We start from the raw sequence: 12,845 nt of genomic DNA, 5'->3' as shown, positions 1-12,845 counted from the left end.
AAAAAAAAAGGAAATATAAGAAGGTAAGAAGAAACTGATCATATAATTTGATTGTTGTGAACCACCAGAATCATTGAGAATCAGGCAGCACTCCCATTTTAATAAAATGTTGTCATTTCCTACCAGGTAACCAGTGTAAGAACACAACACTTGGGAGGTAACCCTTGCAGAAAATGGATCTCCGGAACCAACTGGGATTTCCCAATGTGTTGTTTACCATTGCTTTACTCACATTATAGCAGCACCTCATGGTAGGAAGAAAGATGGAATAAGACAATCCCCTGCCAAAGCTCCACTTCCACCCCATTCCCCACCCCCCACCTAGGTGTTGGTCCGCCTAGGCCAGACCAGGAAACCAAATCCACAAGTTAAGACTAGAATTATATTTTATTGATATGGGATACAATAACAGAACCTTGAAAGCCTGTGGTTTTTCTTCCATCCCTCTCGTACCAATGGAAGTTAGGGTAGAGCCCATAGCCAGATGGCCAAAGCCAAGCTATCCGTATGCAGGCAAATTTAACTAGCTGATAAAAGTCACTTCATGTTTCCAATGAATATTTTCATGTTTTTCCCAATTTTTGTTCTCATGACTACAATTCTTTCAGTGTGGAAAACAGAACAGCCAAGGGTGGATTTTTACAAACAAAGACTAATGTAGAACTCCCCGACATAGCAGGGATTGCACTGAACTTGTGAAATGTACAATTTCTGCCAAACCAAGATATTTTTCCCCCTCTCAGGAAGAATGAAACATGGCCAGGCTTTTTAGTTTGGGCATGAGGAAGACACGTTTGCTGTTTCACTTTAGAACTTGTTTTTAGTCTGCCCTGAAGTAGGGATCTGAAACTGCATCTCCAAGAGCCAACATATTACCAACAATTCACTGTGGCTCACTGTTAGTCACCACTGAGAAAGATTAATAAAGATGGCCCAGTGTGCCATATTATGCAGACTGAACTATCCAAGCCATAAAACCTTAGTTAAGCATTTGCCACCTGTAAAACATGCTAGTGTTCTTCCCCTGGTTTCCCAGATCATCACCTCAGCATTTCTTTTCAGTTCCTCAGCTTCTGCTTCAGAGTACTCCATGTCTAGAAAATCCTCATTCCCAGAGTCATCATCAGAGCCAAGACTATCCAGGAGAGAGCTGTTAAACTCTAAACAGCATGAAAAGGATACTGCATGAGATTCCTGATGATGTGCTTAAAACAGAGACATTAAAACTTTACAGCCCAGTGCACGATACACTGTCTCACTAGAAATGCAAAATATTTAACATCCCTTTATTAAAGGAAACAATCTACTATATTCAATCTTCAGAGCCACAGTAAGCATTAAATATATGCTGGGTACAAAGTTAAGATTTTTTTTTTAGAATGCAAACAGATCGGTTTATGAGGGGAAAACTTTATTTCCAAAAATGCAGTTTTTAAATGTTTTTGCACTAACTTGAAAAGTAAGATGCTACCAAAGTAACACATAAACTGAATGCGCTATTTGCATCAATGAAAAAAAAATACAAGGTACAATACTGCAAGAAACAGAAAATGTATGCTATGTTCTTATACAACATCTCAACTTAAAGAGAGTTTCAGTGAATTTTCATAGCAAAATGCATAAAATATTTTGGAAAAAATTACAGCTCATCTCCCACTACTATATAAACTAGCTCTACATTGGAACCATGACTGAACTAAAATACATTAACTCTTGCTAGTTTTTATAACTTGCTTTGCAGAACATCAAACCTGAGAAGAACACAAGGAAATTAAATCTACAGTTCATAGAACAATACATCTTTTAGCAGAAACCTCTCATTCTCATTTTTCAGAAATTAGGAATCCGGGACAGATTTGCTTGCTTTTATCTCGCTTAGGATTTACAAAATGGAGTTGAGCATGCTAACAAGACATAGTCAAATGGTGGTTAGGGAAATAAAACAGATTGGAGAAGAAGCCACTGAAAACTGCTGAGACTCTACATCAGGGGTCTTCAAACTCGGCCCTTTTATGACTCATGGACTTCAACTCCCAGAATTCTTCAGCCAGCATGCCTAACTGAGGAATTCTGGGAGTTGAAGTCCATGAGTCATAAAAGGGCCGGGTTTGAAGACCCCTGCTCTACATTCTGCTTGTTTACAGGGCTGCAGCACCATATCCACTTCACACTAATGGCTAAACCTTTAACTATTTTTGTTTGTAGTTGCCCTATACAACATTTGATGCTAATTAAGAACTTTTTCCTATTCAGTTTTATGTGGCTTCATGAACATATGATATTACATACCACTGAAGTTGTATGTCCCATTAGCTTCACAAAAGATAGAACCATTTAATCTTTTAAAATAAAAAATGATGACACAGAGGTTTACTGAAATTAGAAAATTACATCCTGGGAATATCTGTGGGGTTATGCAGCCACCTATGTCTACTTTTCAAGCAGAGAAGAATGGCTACATCCTATGTACTCAGAGCCAATAATAAAGTTTACTTGTATTGCAAAAGCAAATTTCACTCTTTTCTCTGAACAATTAAACGGTGCTTTTAAAATATGTCCATTCGTCTGTTGTGTATATCTCACCTTGTAGACTTAATTCAGTGGCACGTTTAAGATCATCATCCTCTTTCTGCTCCCGCGCCTCCTGCTGGGGTAGAGATTCAAGCTTAGTTCTCTTAAGACACTTCCTGTTTTTTATAATTGCTCTATTTTTCCCACCGATACTGCATGAGATTGGTACGCAACACAGCAAGTCCCTAATCCCACCACATGCTCTCAGCAAGAATGTAAACTACTTCCCAGCAAAACCCAAGAACAAAGGTTTTCTCTACGTAGTGGAATGTATGGTATACTCAAATCTAGCTGAGGACACAGACCTGAATAAAGAGTATAGGAGGAACTGCCTTCATTTAGGAAAAAGCTAGAATAGCAAAGGCTTGCAGACACATGGCTTCTATAGGTTGAGGTGCCTCTTCTTTCACTGCTAAACAATAAGTGGGCAAATACATTTGAAAGATTTTCTTCTTTCCTAACCTAATCAGTTACAATTCACATATGCTTCCATCTCCATTTTGTTTCTTTATGCATTTGTAAATATTTATAAAAGTATATATATAAGAAATATTTTAAGTAACTAGTAATGAAATGAATGATATCTCAGAAGTGCTGTACTCTTACTTTTTTTTAACGCAGCGTTTCCCAACCTTAGGAACTTGAAGATGCGTGGACTTCAACTCCCAGAATTCCCCAGCCAGCTATGCTGGCTGGGGAATTCTGGGAGTTGAAGTCCACGCATCTTCAAGTTCCTAAGGTTGGGAAACACTGTTTTAACGTACTGACAGACAGCTCCTGAGTATGCGTAATGGGGCTTTCCAAGCAACGCAGTGGTGCCTGAAGACACACCTGACATATTCCCATCCTTCTTTCCAATAAAAAAGTTAGTTATTAACTGTTCTCAGTTTTGATTGTTGATACTTTTTTTTAAAAAACAAACATTTATATTCTGCCTGCTCTTTTGATTCTAGGCCTCTTGTAATTTAGAAGCAATCAAATCATAATATCTGATCATAAAACCAATGGATTAAACAAAACTATTAAAAACTACAAGTAATCTCTAACTTACAACCTCAGTTCGAACTGTAGCTTCCATCACTAAGCATTGTGATTGTTAAGTGACTCATCACATGGTGGCACCCAATTTTATTTACCTTTTTCCTGTGGTCGTTAAACCAATCTGGCTTCTCCCATTGACTCAGCCCCCCCCCCCCGCCCGCCCAAGCCTTGTCAGAAGCTGGTGGGGAAGGCTGCAAATGGTGATCGCATGACCCCAGGATGTTACAACTGCTGTAAATACATGCAAGCATTGTCTTGCTGACAGTTAAGTTATATGCTGTTTCCCATCCACCCAATCTAGTTTCTTACAGCCTCTAGGTCACAACTTTGATTGCATCTCCTGCTCAGCCTGGGAATAAACGATAAACCTCGGGTTCATTATCATATCGATTGTACTTAAATCAAAACAAGAGCTATGATCTACCCTAACTGTTTCAGACAGATGCTGAATAAGATGAGAGACTAGGACCTATTAATATTTGCGGAATGTGATTACATTGCTTTTATTTATGTTTTTTAAGAGTTTTATACAGGCTTCAGAGGTCTTTGGGACATAAGTTAACAAAAATCCCATCCAAAGGAGCAGGATTGTAGTTCAATGAAAAATAGCTTAATTATGGATATCGTGTCAGGGAAGACAACAAAAGCAAAACTTTCCAAAAACTATTCTTCTTAACTCTAGAACTATTTTTCCAAGATATAGCTTAGAAGAAAGGAGTTTCCAAGATGGGATGGATAGCTATGATAATTTAAACATGGATTCTTGAATACTAAAGTATTAAATGAGAAGAAGCCATGCCCTTACGATGGATTACTATAAGTTATATTTTCAACTACCCGAGGATCGGAAAAAGAAAGCCTATGAGCTCTTCTTGCCTGGTAATAAAAATTATTTTCAACAAATCCAAGAAGGGCCACCAGGGAATTTATTAGGATTAATAACTGTTGAAAGACCATGAGAAAATAAAATAGGTAGAAATACGGGTAGTCTTTGACTTACAACAGTTTGTTTAATGAACATTCAAAGTTTCAATAACACTGAGAAAAAGTGGCTTTTGACCGCTTTTCACACTGAACCATTGTTGCAGCATCCCCATAGTAATGTGATCAAAATTTGGGTGCTTGGCAACTAGTTTCCTATTTATGACAACTGCAGTGTCCCAGAGTCGGGTGATCACTTTTCGCGACCTTCTCTCAAGCAAATTCAGTGGGGAAGCCAGATTCACTTAACAACTGTGATACTAACTTAACCACGGCAGGGATTCACTTAATAAGAAAGGTCATAAAATGGTGGAAAAAGGCACTTAACAATTGTTTCGCTTAGCAACAGAAATTTTGGAATCAACTGAGGTCGCAAGAACTACCAGTATAAGAAAAACATTACAGAAGAGCATCGCTGGTGGGCAGTGACCCCAGTGGACTGCCGAATCGAAATTTGCTAAAACCGATGTTTTTTTGTTTTTTTTTAAAAAGCATTAAATTCAGCAAGACATAACTTTGCTAAAGGATTTCTATAAAAAAAAAACCCGTTCATAAAAATAGATTTCTAAGTTTGCAATTATGAAACAGAATTATGCAGTGTCGTATTATAAAGTGAGGTGAATTCGTTTTTCCCCTCCTCCCTAGAGATATTGAGACGGTCACGTATCATCATGAAAAGTGTAACTGCTTCTTACTTGTTCTTGGAGACTCTGAGCCAGAGCCTGCTGTAATTCTTGCTCCTCCCTCTCTCTTTCCATATCATACTGTTGCAGCCAATCAACTTCCCCCTGAGTGCCTTCTGGAGTTTTGTTTTCCTTATTTTCATCGAAATCTTTAGTTACCTTGGTAAAGCTGGCATAACCTGTGGAAACAAAATGGCGTCTTAAGGTTTTTTTGCAGGCATTGTGGGAGGCGGCTAACTGAATGGCAACTGGGTAAGTTAAGGATGGATAACCTTTTAAGTGACCACTGCTTTCAATAGAAATGTACGTGAGAGTGACCGTAGAAACCTACCACGCATATGAACAAGAGTGTATTGTGTGAGTGGGACTAGTTTTTGTATGATTTGCGTATTTATATTCTCATATTAATGCGTATATCATCCTTACCTAACTAAAAAAAAAAAGAAAACTATGCTGACAATTTTCAGCAGAAGAAAGAAAGAACTTGAGAACCTCATGCAGCCCTAGGACAACAGACTGCCGATTCCTGGACTAAATCTTTTTCATGCTATTCAGATCTCAAGAGCAAAAGGAACATATTAGTTTGGGATTATTTTGAGGAAAAAAGGATAAGGGGAGCGAGGAAAGAATTGCTTTCAGTACTTATTCAATGTTTTCCGGTGAAGTCATTTGTGTAATTTAAGTGCTGAAACACCAGAAAATGATGGAAATCAGTATGTGGAATTCCACCACCACCCCCATTTTTGCCCTTGCCTTTCAAAATTGTGACTTAACATTTTAAAAGAGATTCTATAGTAAAAAGACGGGTTTGCTTCGTTTTCCAATTTTAATTGTAATTTTATTATTTTATTAACAATTATGAATTGTATAATGAAATATGCTAGGCATAAACTTCACTGCACATTTTAAGATGCAAGGCATTATTACATAATCTTTTTTAAAATGCAGTTTAATGCAAATAATTTTATAATAATAAAAACTGACTCAAAATAATTTTGTCTGACTATTGGTGGGACAGCTCTTGCTTTTCTCCCTTCCCCAAATAAAGATGGGATTAAAATATAATAGTTGAGAAAGGTAGACCATCCTCACTCCAACTCTTAATACCTACCTTGTAACTCTAAACATGAGCTGAAATTAAAGCACTAAAATGAGATGCCTACTCAACAGAATTTCAGCAGAGGGATTTTGAGGCTAAAAAAAAGGATGAAAATCAAAGTAGGAACAGGGCAGAGATGTTTGGGATTGTTTTGATTTCTATTGTTTTGATTTCTATTCTATTGCCCTCATCTCCCACCTCCAAAATAACAATAAGGCAAACAAAAACCAAAATGAGCCTGTCCATTCTGTAAGGTCACCAAGTCAACAGATGGTTTTCTGTACCTACTGGAGAGTCAGAAATATGAAGAGAACATCTGTGTTGCTCATCATCCCACACCATACACTGTCACTCAAATTTTAGCCTTTTATTGCTCTTCCCCTCTTACCAGATTCTGCAGCAGCTTTGGGTTTGTCAGCGTCCTTAAGTTCCATATTATCTGGAAACTCTTGCACCTCATCATCTCCAAAGCCAGTATCTGGACTATTTGTTGGCTTATCTTCATCATGGCTTGACAGCGATGCTTCACGTTTACTAATCTCCAGGACGGCTGCTAGAAGTTCATCTTCACTCATTGTTTCAAGCCCACTATTTACTGAATCTGGAGACTTGGGATTTTCTGTTTTATTTTTCTTTGAGCTCTGCAAATAAATAAAAGGCAAAATTCACTGAGATCCATTCTCTCTCAGGATACTACAGCAATCACCATAGTAAAATGAATATACATAAAACATAAAAATGAAACATTCTGAATATACAACCATAATTCAACACTGCATCAATATACAGAATTGCTCTGACATCATCAGAGAAAAGTCTGACTTTGAGTGCTAAAGATACTCAAACTATACTAAATAAATAAATAAGGAAGGAAGGAAGGAAAGAAGAAAGAAAGAAAGAAAGAAAGAAAGAAAGAAAGAAAGAAAGAAAGAAAGAAAGAAAGAAAGAAAGAAAGAAAGAAAGAAAGAAAGATCAAAATCTTCAGCCTGGCTCCTCTTAAGGATATCCTTGTATACCTGTCATATCACCTGCAGCCACTAGAGGCCACTCTTAAAAGCAAAAACAATAGTCCCCTATTTATGAATGAGTTATATTCCAGAGGGTGTTTATAAGTGTGATTTGTATGCAAGTCCAACAAAAATAAAAGATATGTGCAGCGCAGTTCTTGCCTCACATGGGTGGCATGCCAGTAGGCTTTGAGTGGTGGCAGGAGGGGGTTGGTTTCTGGTGCACTGCATGCAGCATGCTGGAAGCTCTCACCCTTTCCTGCCTTTGCCCACTATGGCAGAGGATTCACTGGACCCATCATGCTTTGCTGCAAAGTTGTTGCTTGTCTGGGATGAGAACTGTGCTGTACCTGGCTGCAACTCCAGCTAACAGGGCGCTGGGAATCAGGAGAAGATAGGAGGGGACCGGTTTCTGGCATTTCACATAGGTATAACAGTGCAACAGAATCTGGCTATTTCCTGACCTCCTTCTCCTGACTTCCTGATGCAGGCAGGTTTATTTGTAACAGTACTGGCAAAAACTCACAACTCAAAAGTTTGTTAATAACGTTGTATCTAATTGCCACAAAAAAAGGTTATATGGTCACAATACATTCTTCTTCTGCCAAGCTCTTTTCATTACTTTCTCAAGCTCCTCTGGCTGCTGTTCCCTGCTCAGGAAATCACACTGTTTCTGACTGTTCGCAACAGGACGTTTTAGGGGTTCTTCTTCACTGTCTGAATCCAAAGAATTTAAAATCTGACCTTTATTCTTGAATGAGTATTTTCTGAAAAAGAAACAAAGAATTTTAATTCACCATTTTTTTTTTAAAAAAAAAGCCTTTTAACGATGCTGATTAATATCAACGTACAACATTATTCACAGAATAGCTAGGCTGATGACAAACTATAACTCCAGGATTTATTCAAACAGTAACCCTCTGCAAAACCTTTTACTACCTCAATCTAACATTTAGAAAGTGCTTTGTTAACACAAACATTAATATTCCTGGGTTTCTCGAGCAGAAAAAATTGAGTTGGTACCAACCTTTCTTTTTTTTAGATGAGATACGTTGCATAACAGACTAGTATACATGAACTGGGACATATATACAATACATTAAGTAGAATGTTTCATGCAAAACAACTTCGTTTCATAGTAGGATATGTAATGCTCTCATTAAACATTTAATATATTTTTAAATATTAAACTTGTATTCATTATATTTTTCTGTTCTGGTAAAGGAAAACAAGTATGATTTTCCCATAAAGCTACCATGTGATATATCCAGAGTAATTAGTGCCTTGATGCATTACCTTAGAAAAGCTTTGCCGATTCAGACTAAAGATAGTCTTCGCTTAATGACCTCGCTTAATTCAGCAACCATTGGAAGTTAAAAAAAAATGAGGTTAACAATATAAAATAATGCACCACGTTTTCTAAAATAGAGGGCAAATGTTTAGGGCAAACTCGATTTCTAAAGACTTAATTTTGGTCTTTTTTCCAGATACCTCAAAACCACGCTACTCACCGACAAGGTGTAGAAGTCGTTACAGAGCAGGAGTTCACCATCTGGGACACTTTCAATGGCCGAGAACTGGTTTTTAAAAAAAGCAGTGTTTATTTCTGAAAACTATTACATATAGCCATTTTAATGGGGATCCAAGTTCACGCTACAGTTCGAAGAAACTATGACCAGCAGTCTTTGGATTAACTATCACAGCTGCCACATAATTTATGTAAACCTTTTAAATCTGAGTTCATTACAATGTTGTTTCATAGATCACCATCACAACATCTCACTTTTTCTGAACAGGCCCCCTTAATCTTAATAATTTAGAAAAATCCAGATTCTCTGGACTTTTGTCCATTATTTCAGGGGTAACATCTCAATGTAAATCAAATCTGTTGTATCCAAAGACCATTAAACAAAGATCAATTAAAGTTTCACTGCAACAAAAAAATAAAACAATCTATAAATACTAGCAGTAGGATAAGTGGAAGAAACTCACATGGCTAATTGTGCACTCCATCCAAGACTGAGCGGGGGCCTTGTGTTTTCTGTACAGTGTGACTGCAGCGTCAAAAATCTTGGAATAACCACTTGCTGCCCTACTTTGTGATTGAGGGAGAGCACCACATTGAAGCTGTACCGTTTCAGATGAAGTATTAAAACCCTTTAAGAGACAAGAAGAATGGAAACGTATAAATTGTTTGCTATGTAATAACAACTATTCTCTTTAGTAACACTTAAAAACTATAGGCTCTCGTTCCTATCAGTTAGTTATATAATTATTCACTCTTAACATAAATGCTGGAGATGGATCCAGGGGTCTTTTTGGTTCCAAAGTATAGAATCGGAGTGAAATTCCACCCTACCTCCAGCAACGAGCAGAGGAAGGTAATGGCGCAGATTCCCTTTTCCTTCTGCAGTGTTCTCTCATCATAGAACAACCTCCCGCCTCATTATTCCACAGAGTTTGAGAATCCTCTAGAGCAGTAGTGGCGAATCTATGGCACGCGTGCCAGAGGCGGCACTCAGAGCCCTCTCTGTGGGCATGCACACCGTCGCCCCAGCCCCGCCTCTCCCCGTGGCCCCCTCTTCATCACCAGCCCCCCCCTCAGGCACAGCCCAGGCAGAGCAGCGCAGCCAAGGACATGGCAGCCGGGCAGCAGGGACAAGACTTCGCCTTCGCGCACAGATGATGCTGCGGGGGGGGGGGGCAGGCGGAGGGCACGGCCACCATGGTGCTGCAGGGCCGCCTGGGCGGGGGCGGTTTTGGGGCACTTGATCTCTAAAAGGTTCGCCATCACTGCTCTAGAGCAAGTATTGGGGAATGAGTAGTCTGCAGAAGGAATAGGATGACTCTACAGAAGGAACAGGAACTTAGCAAAATCCTTACAACTACAGGAAATAGATTTGGGGTCCAACCTATCGTTTTACACCTAGTAATCAACGTAAATACGTTTCTGCTATTGTGCCCGTTTGCAACAAAAAGAATTTTGCTTTTAAAGTTTGATGGAAGCATTGTCAAGATGCTTTGCTAAACTTCTAATTTCCAAGGATGACATTCTGTTCAGAATTTAAATCCATGTAATTCAGTTATTTTAGAACCGATACCAAACAATTGTTTTTTCCCCTAAATATTTTTATCTCATAGATCCTAAAAGCTGCCAGGATTTGGGCATTATTTTTGTACCAAGTTCATAAACCTACCTGGGAAACCGACTGAATTTGTGTGTAACAAGAGCAGATTTTCCACTGCACTTCTCACAGGAGTATTCTATTTCCTCTGCCTAAGAGAACACAACATGTGCAAGAATTGTAATCTGATAAAAAATTATTTAAAATCAAGTGTTTTCTTTTCTCTCCTCAGTTTGGTGGGAGTGCTTATCCTCATTAAAACAGGACTAAAAAAAAGCCTGTTCTGATATTCCTCCCTCCACACAACTGTATTTATTTACACTTAAGGATAGACAATCATTAATTACAATCACCCCTCTCACCAAATATCCATGAAAAAATACATTGTAGAGAACAAGCAACTAATTTGTTTTTGAGATTAATCCAGTTAAAATTATTGCCAAAGTTACACAATGATTCCTATACAGAATTAATACCTTCAGGATTTATTTATTTATTTTTTACCATGAAAGACTCTCCCCACCCACTCTATTCCCAAGAGTCCATGAAGAAACTTGAAACAGGGTCATATAACTTTACTCTAACATATTTCCATAAGATCACACCTTAATATAATCGATTTGCATTCAACTTGCAATTTAAAAAATGTACAGTAGAAATAATATTCAGAAAACTTTTACAAAAATAACTAAAATTTAAGACATAATAAATCTTAGGAGATAGATAGATAGATATATATATACCCGGAAAAAGAGGTCCAAAGAATCTTGAATTGATCGAGAAGGAAGCAGTTTTTTCCTTCGTGGCAAGTCAATGGAAAGATCATTAAACTGTTCCCGCCTGGTGACAGTTTCACCACACCTGCATAGAAAAGTTTTACTTCATTTAGTTTACCAAAGTTTTAATACCATACACAGATAACATTGTAGCACAAATGCAACATCTTTTAGTCCAGCTGGGTAATTTTTCTTTGCCATTTGTCTCTTCTCAGAATACTTTTCCAGATGCTCTGGAGCAGGGATCGGCAACCTTAAACACCCAAAGAGCCACTTGGACCCATTTCCCAGAGGGGGAAAAAACACTGGGAGCCCATAAAACTCGTGCATGCGAGGGGGGGGGGAAGCTTGACTGAAGACTTTAATTAAAAAGAGGCTACTGTGCCTGAGTTCTCTCACACACTCCCTCCCTCCCTCCCTCCCTCTCTTTTTCTCCCTCCTTCTCTCTCTCTTCCCCCCCTCTCTCCAATCTTCTGCTCACCTGGCAAGCTGGCTTCACGCTGTTCTCCGACAAGCTGACACACATTCTTATTGGGCTGGCTCTCTTGCCTTTGGTCTGCCAGTCCTCTTGCAACTCTCTCTCTCTCTCTCTCTCTCTCTCTCTCTCTCTCTCTCTCTCTCTCTCTGTGTGTGTGTGTGTGTGTGTGTGAGAGAGAGAGAGAGAGAGAGCAAGATAGCGAGAGAGAACTGCTGCTTTCTGCTGCTTCCTGCTGAGATGCAGCAAAGGCAGGAGCCCTGCCCAATAAGCTTCTCAGCTTGTCGGAGAACAGCATGAGGCCACTTTTTTTAATACGAAAACACAAACACAAACACACACACACACACACAGAGGGAGGGAGAGAGTGGGAGAGAGAGAGAGAGAGAGAGTGGGAGAGAGAAAGAGAGTGGGAGAGAGAGAGAGAGGGAGAGAGAGAGAGAGAGAAGGGAAGCGCAAGTGCCTTTCTCTCTCTCTCTGCAAACGGCAGAGGACGACTGGGAGCCGCAGGAGAAGGCTGAAAGAGCCGCATGCTCTAGAGGTTTCCATAATTTTCTGCAACAGATTTTTGTGCATGGGATGTGGGTAGGCTATAAAAAGAACAGCCAAAATTGTTCCCATACTTCTTTATTGTGAGAGCATTTGCTGAATGAAAAGCTGTGCCATAAGAGGAATGGGACTACTGGATTCCTCATAAGAGTTCAAATGTTCTTAAGTAAGAAGTATATAATATTAAAATACTTTCCCTGACCTGCTGAGATCTTCCATATCGTATGATGGCACCTGTGTTCTTCCAGATATTTCTGAATTACAAATCCCAAGATCTCATTACTTGCAAGCTGAGGTTCAAAGCCAATAGTTGGAAACACTTGTCTAGATAAATTAAAATATGCCCACTTTTCACTATTTTCAACATCTTTGGGAAAATATGTAAGGCCTCCTGAATTTCAACTAAAGCAGGAATTTGAATAGGGTGTTTACCTTTTTCCAAACTATGCTAGCAGTGCTCAGTGACTGATGCTTACTTACGTTAGAATCATCCACTATTTAAATTGCTTCAGAAGGCAGACCTTGTGTCTATTAACAT

At 38.8% G+C, this 12,845-nt stretch overlaps 1 protein-coding gene across 5 annotated transcripts in view; it reads right to left on the bottom strand.

Annotated features, from left to right (window-relative positions):
- Positions 1–12,845, bottom strand: part of USP37 (ubiquitin specific peptidase 37) — a 42,918-nt gene that overhangs the window by 6,568 nt on the left and 23,505 nt on the right. For 2 of the 5 annotated variants that reach the window (XM_083349376.1, XM_083349374.1), the window contains exons 13-21: positions 11,251–11,368; positions 10,580–10,659; positions 9,375–9,539; positions 8,894–8,959; positions 7,975–8,149; positions 6,764–7,016; positions 5,289–5,455; positions 2,584–2,647; positions 1,045–1,160 (exon numbers count right to left, since the gene is read on the bottom strand). In XM_083349376.1, the coding sequence (XP_083205502.1) occupies positions 1,045–1,160; positions 2,584–2,647; positions 5,289–5,455; positions 6,764–7,016; positions 7,975–8,149; positions 8,894–8,959; positions 9,375–9,539; positions 10,580–10,659; positions 11,251–11,368 (1,204 nt within the window). The remainder of the gene's footprint in view (positions 1–1,044; positions 1,161–2,583; positions 2,648–5,288; positions 5,456–6,763; positions 7,017–7,974; positions 8,150–8,893; positions 8,960–9,374; positions 9,540–10,579; positions 10,660–11,250; positions 11,369–12,845) is intronic. The other 3 variants (XM_083349375.1, XM_083349377.1, XM_083349378.1) reach the window with 3 other exon arrangements.

The sequence above is a fragment of the Vipera ursinii genome (genome assembly GCF_947247035.1).
Source record: "Vipera ursinii genome assembly, chromosome: 1".
In the NCBI taxonomy this organism is placed as follows: domain Eukaryota; kingdom Metazoa; phylum Chordata; class Lepidosauria; order Squamata; family Viperidae; genus Vipera; species Vipera ursinii.
Note: the sequence above shows the minus strand (reverse complement) of the source record. Positions and strands in the feature narration are given on the sequence as shown.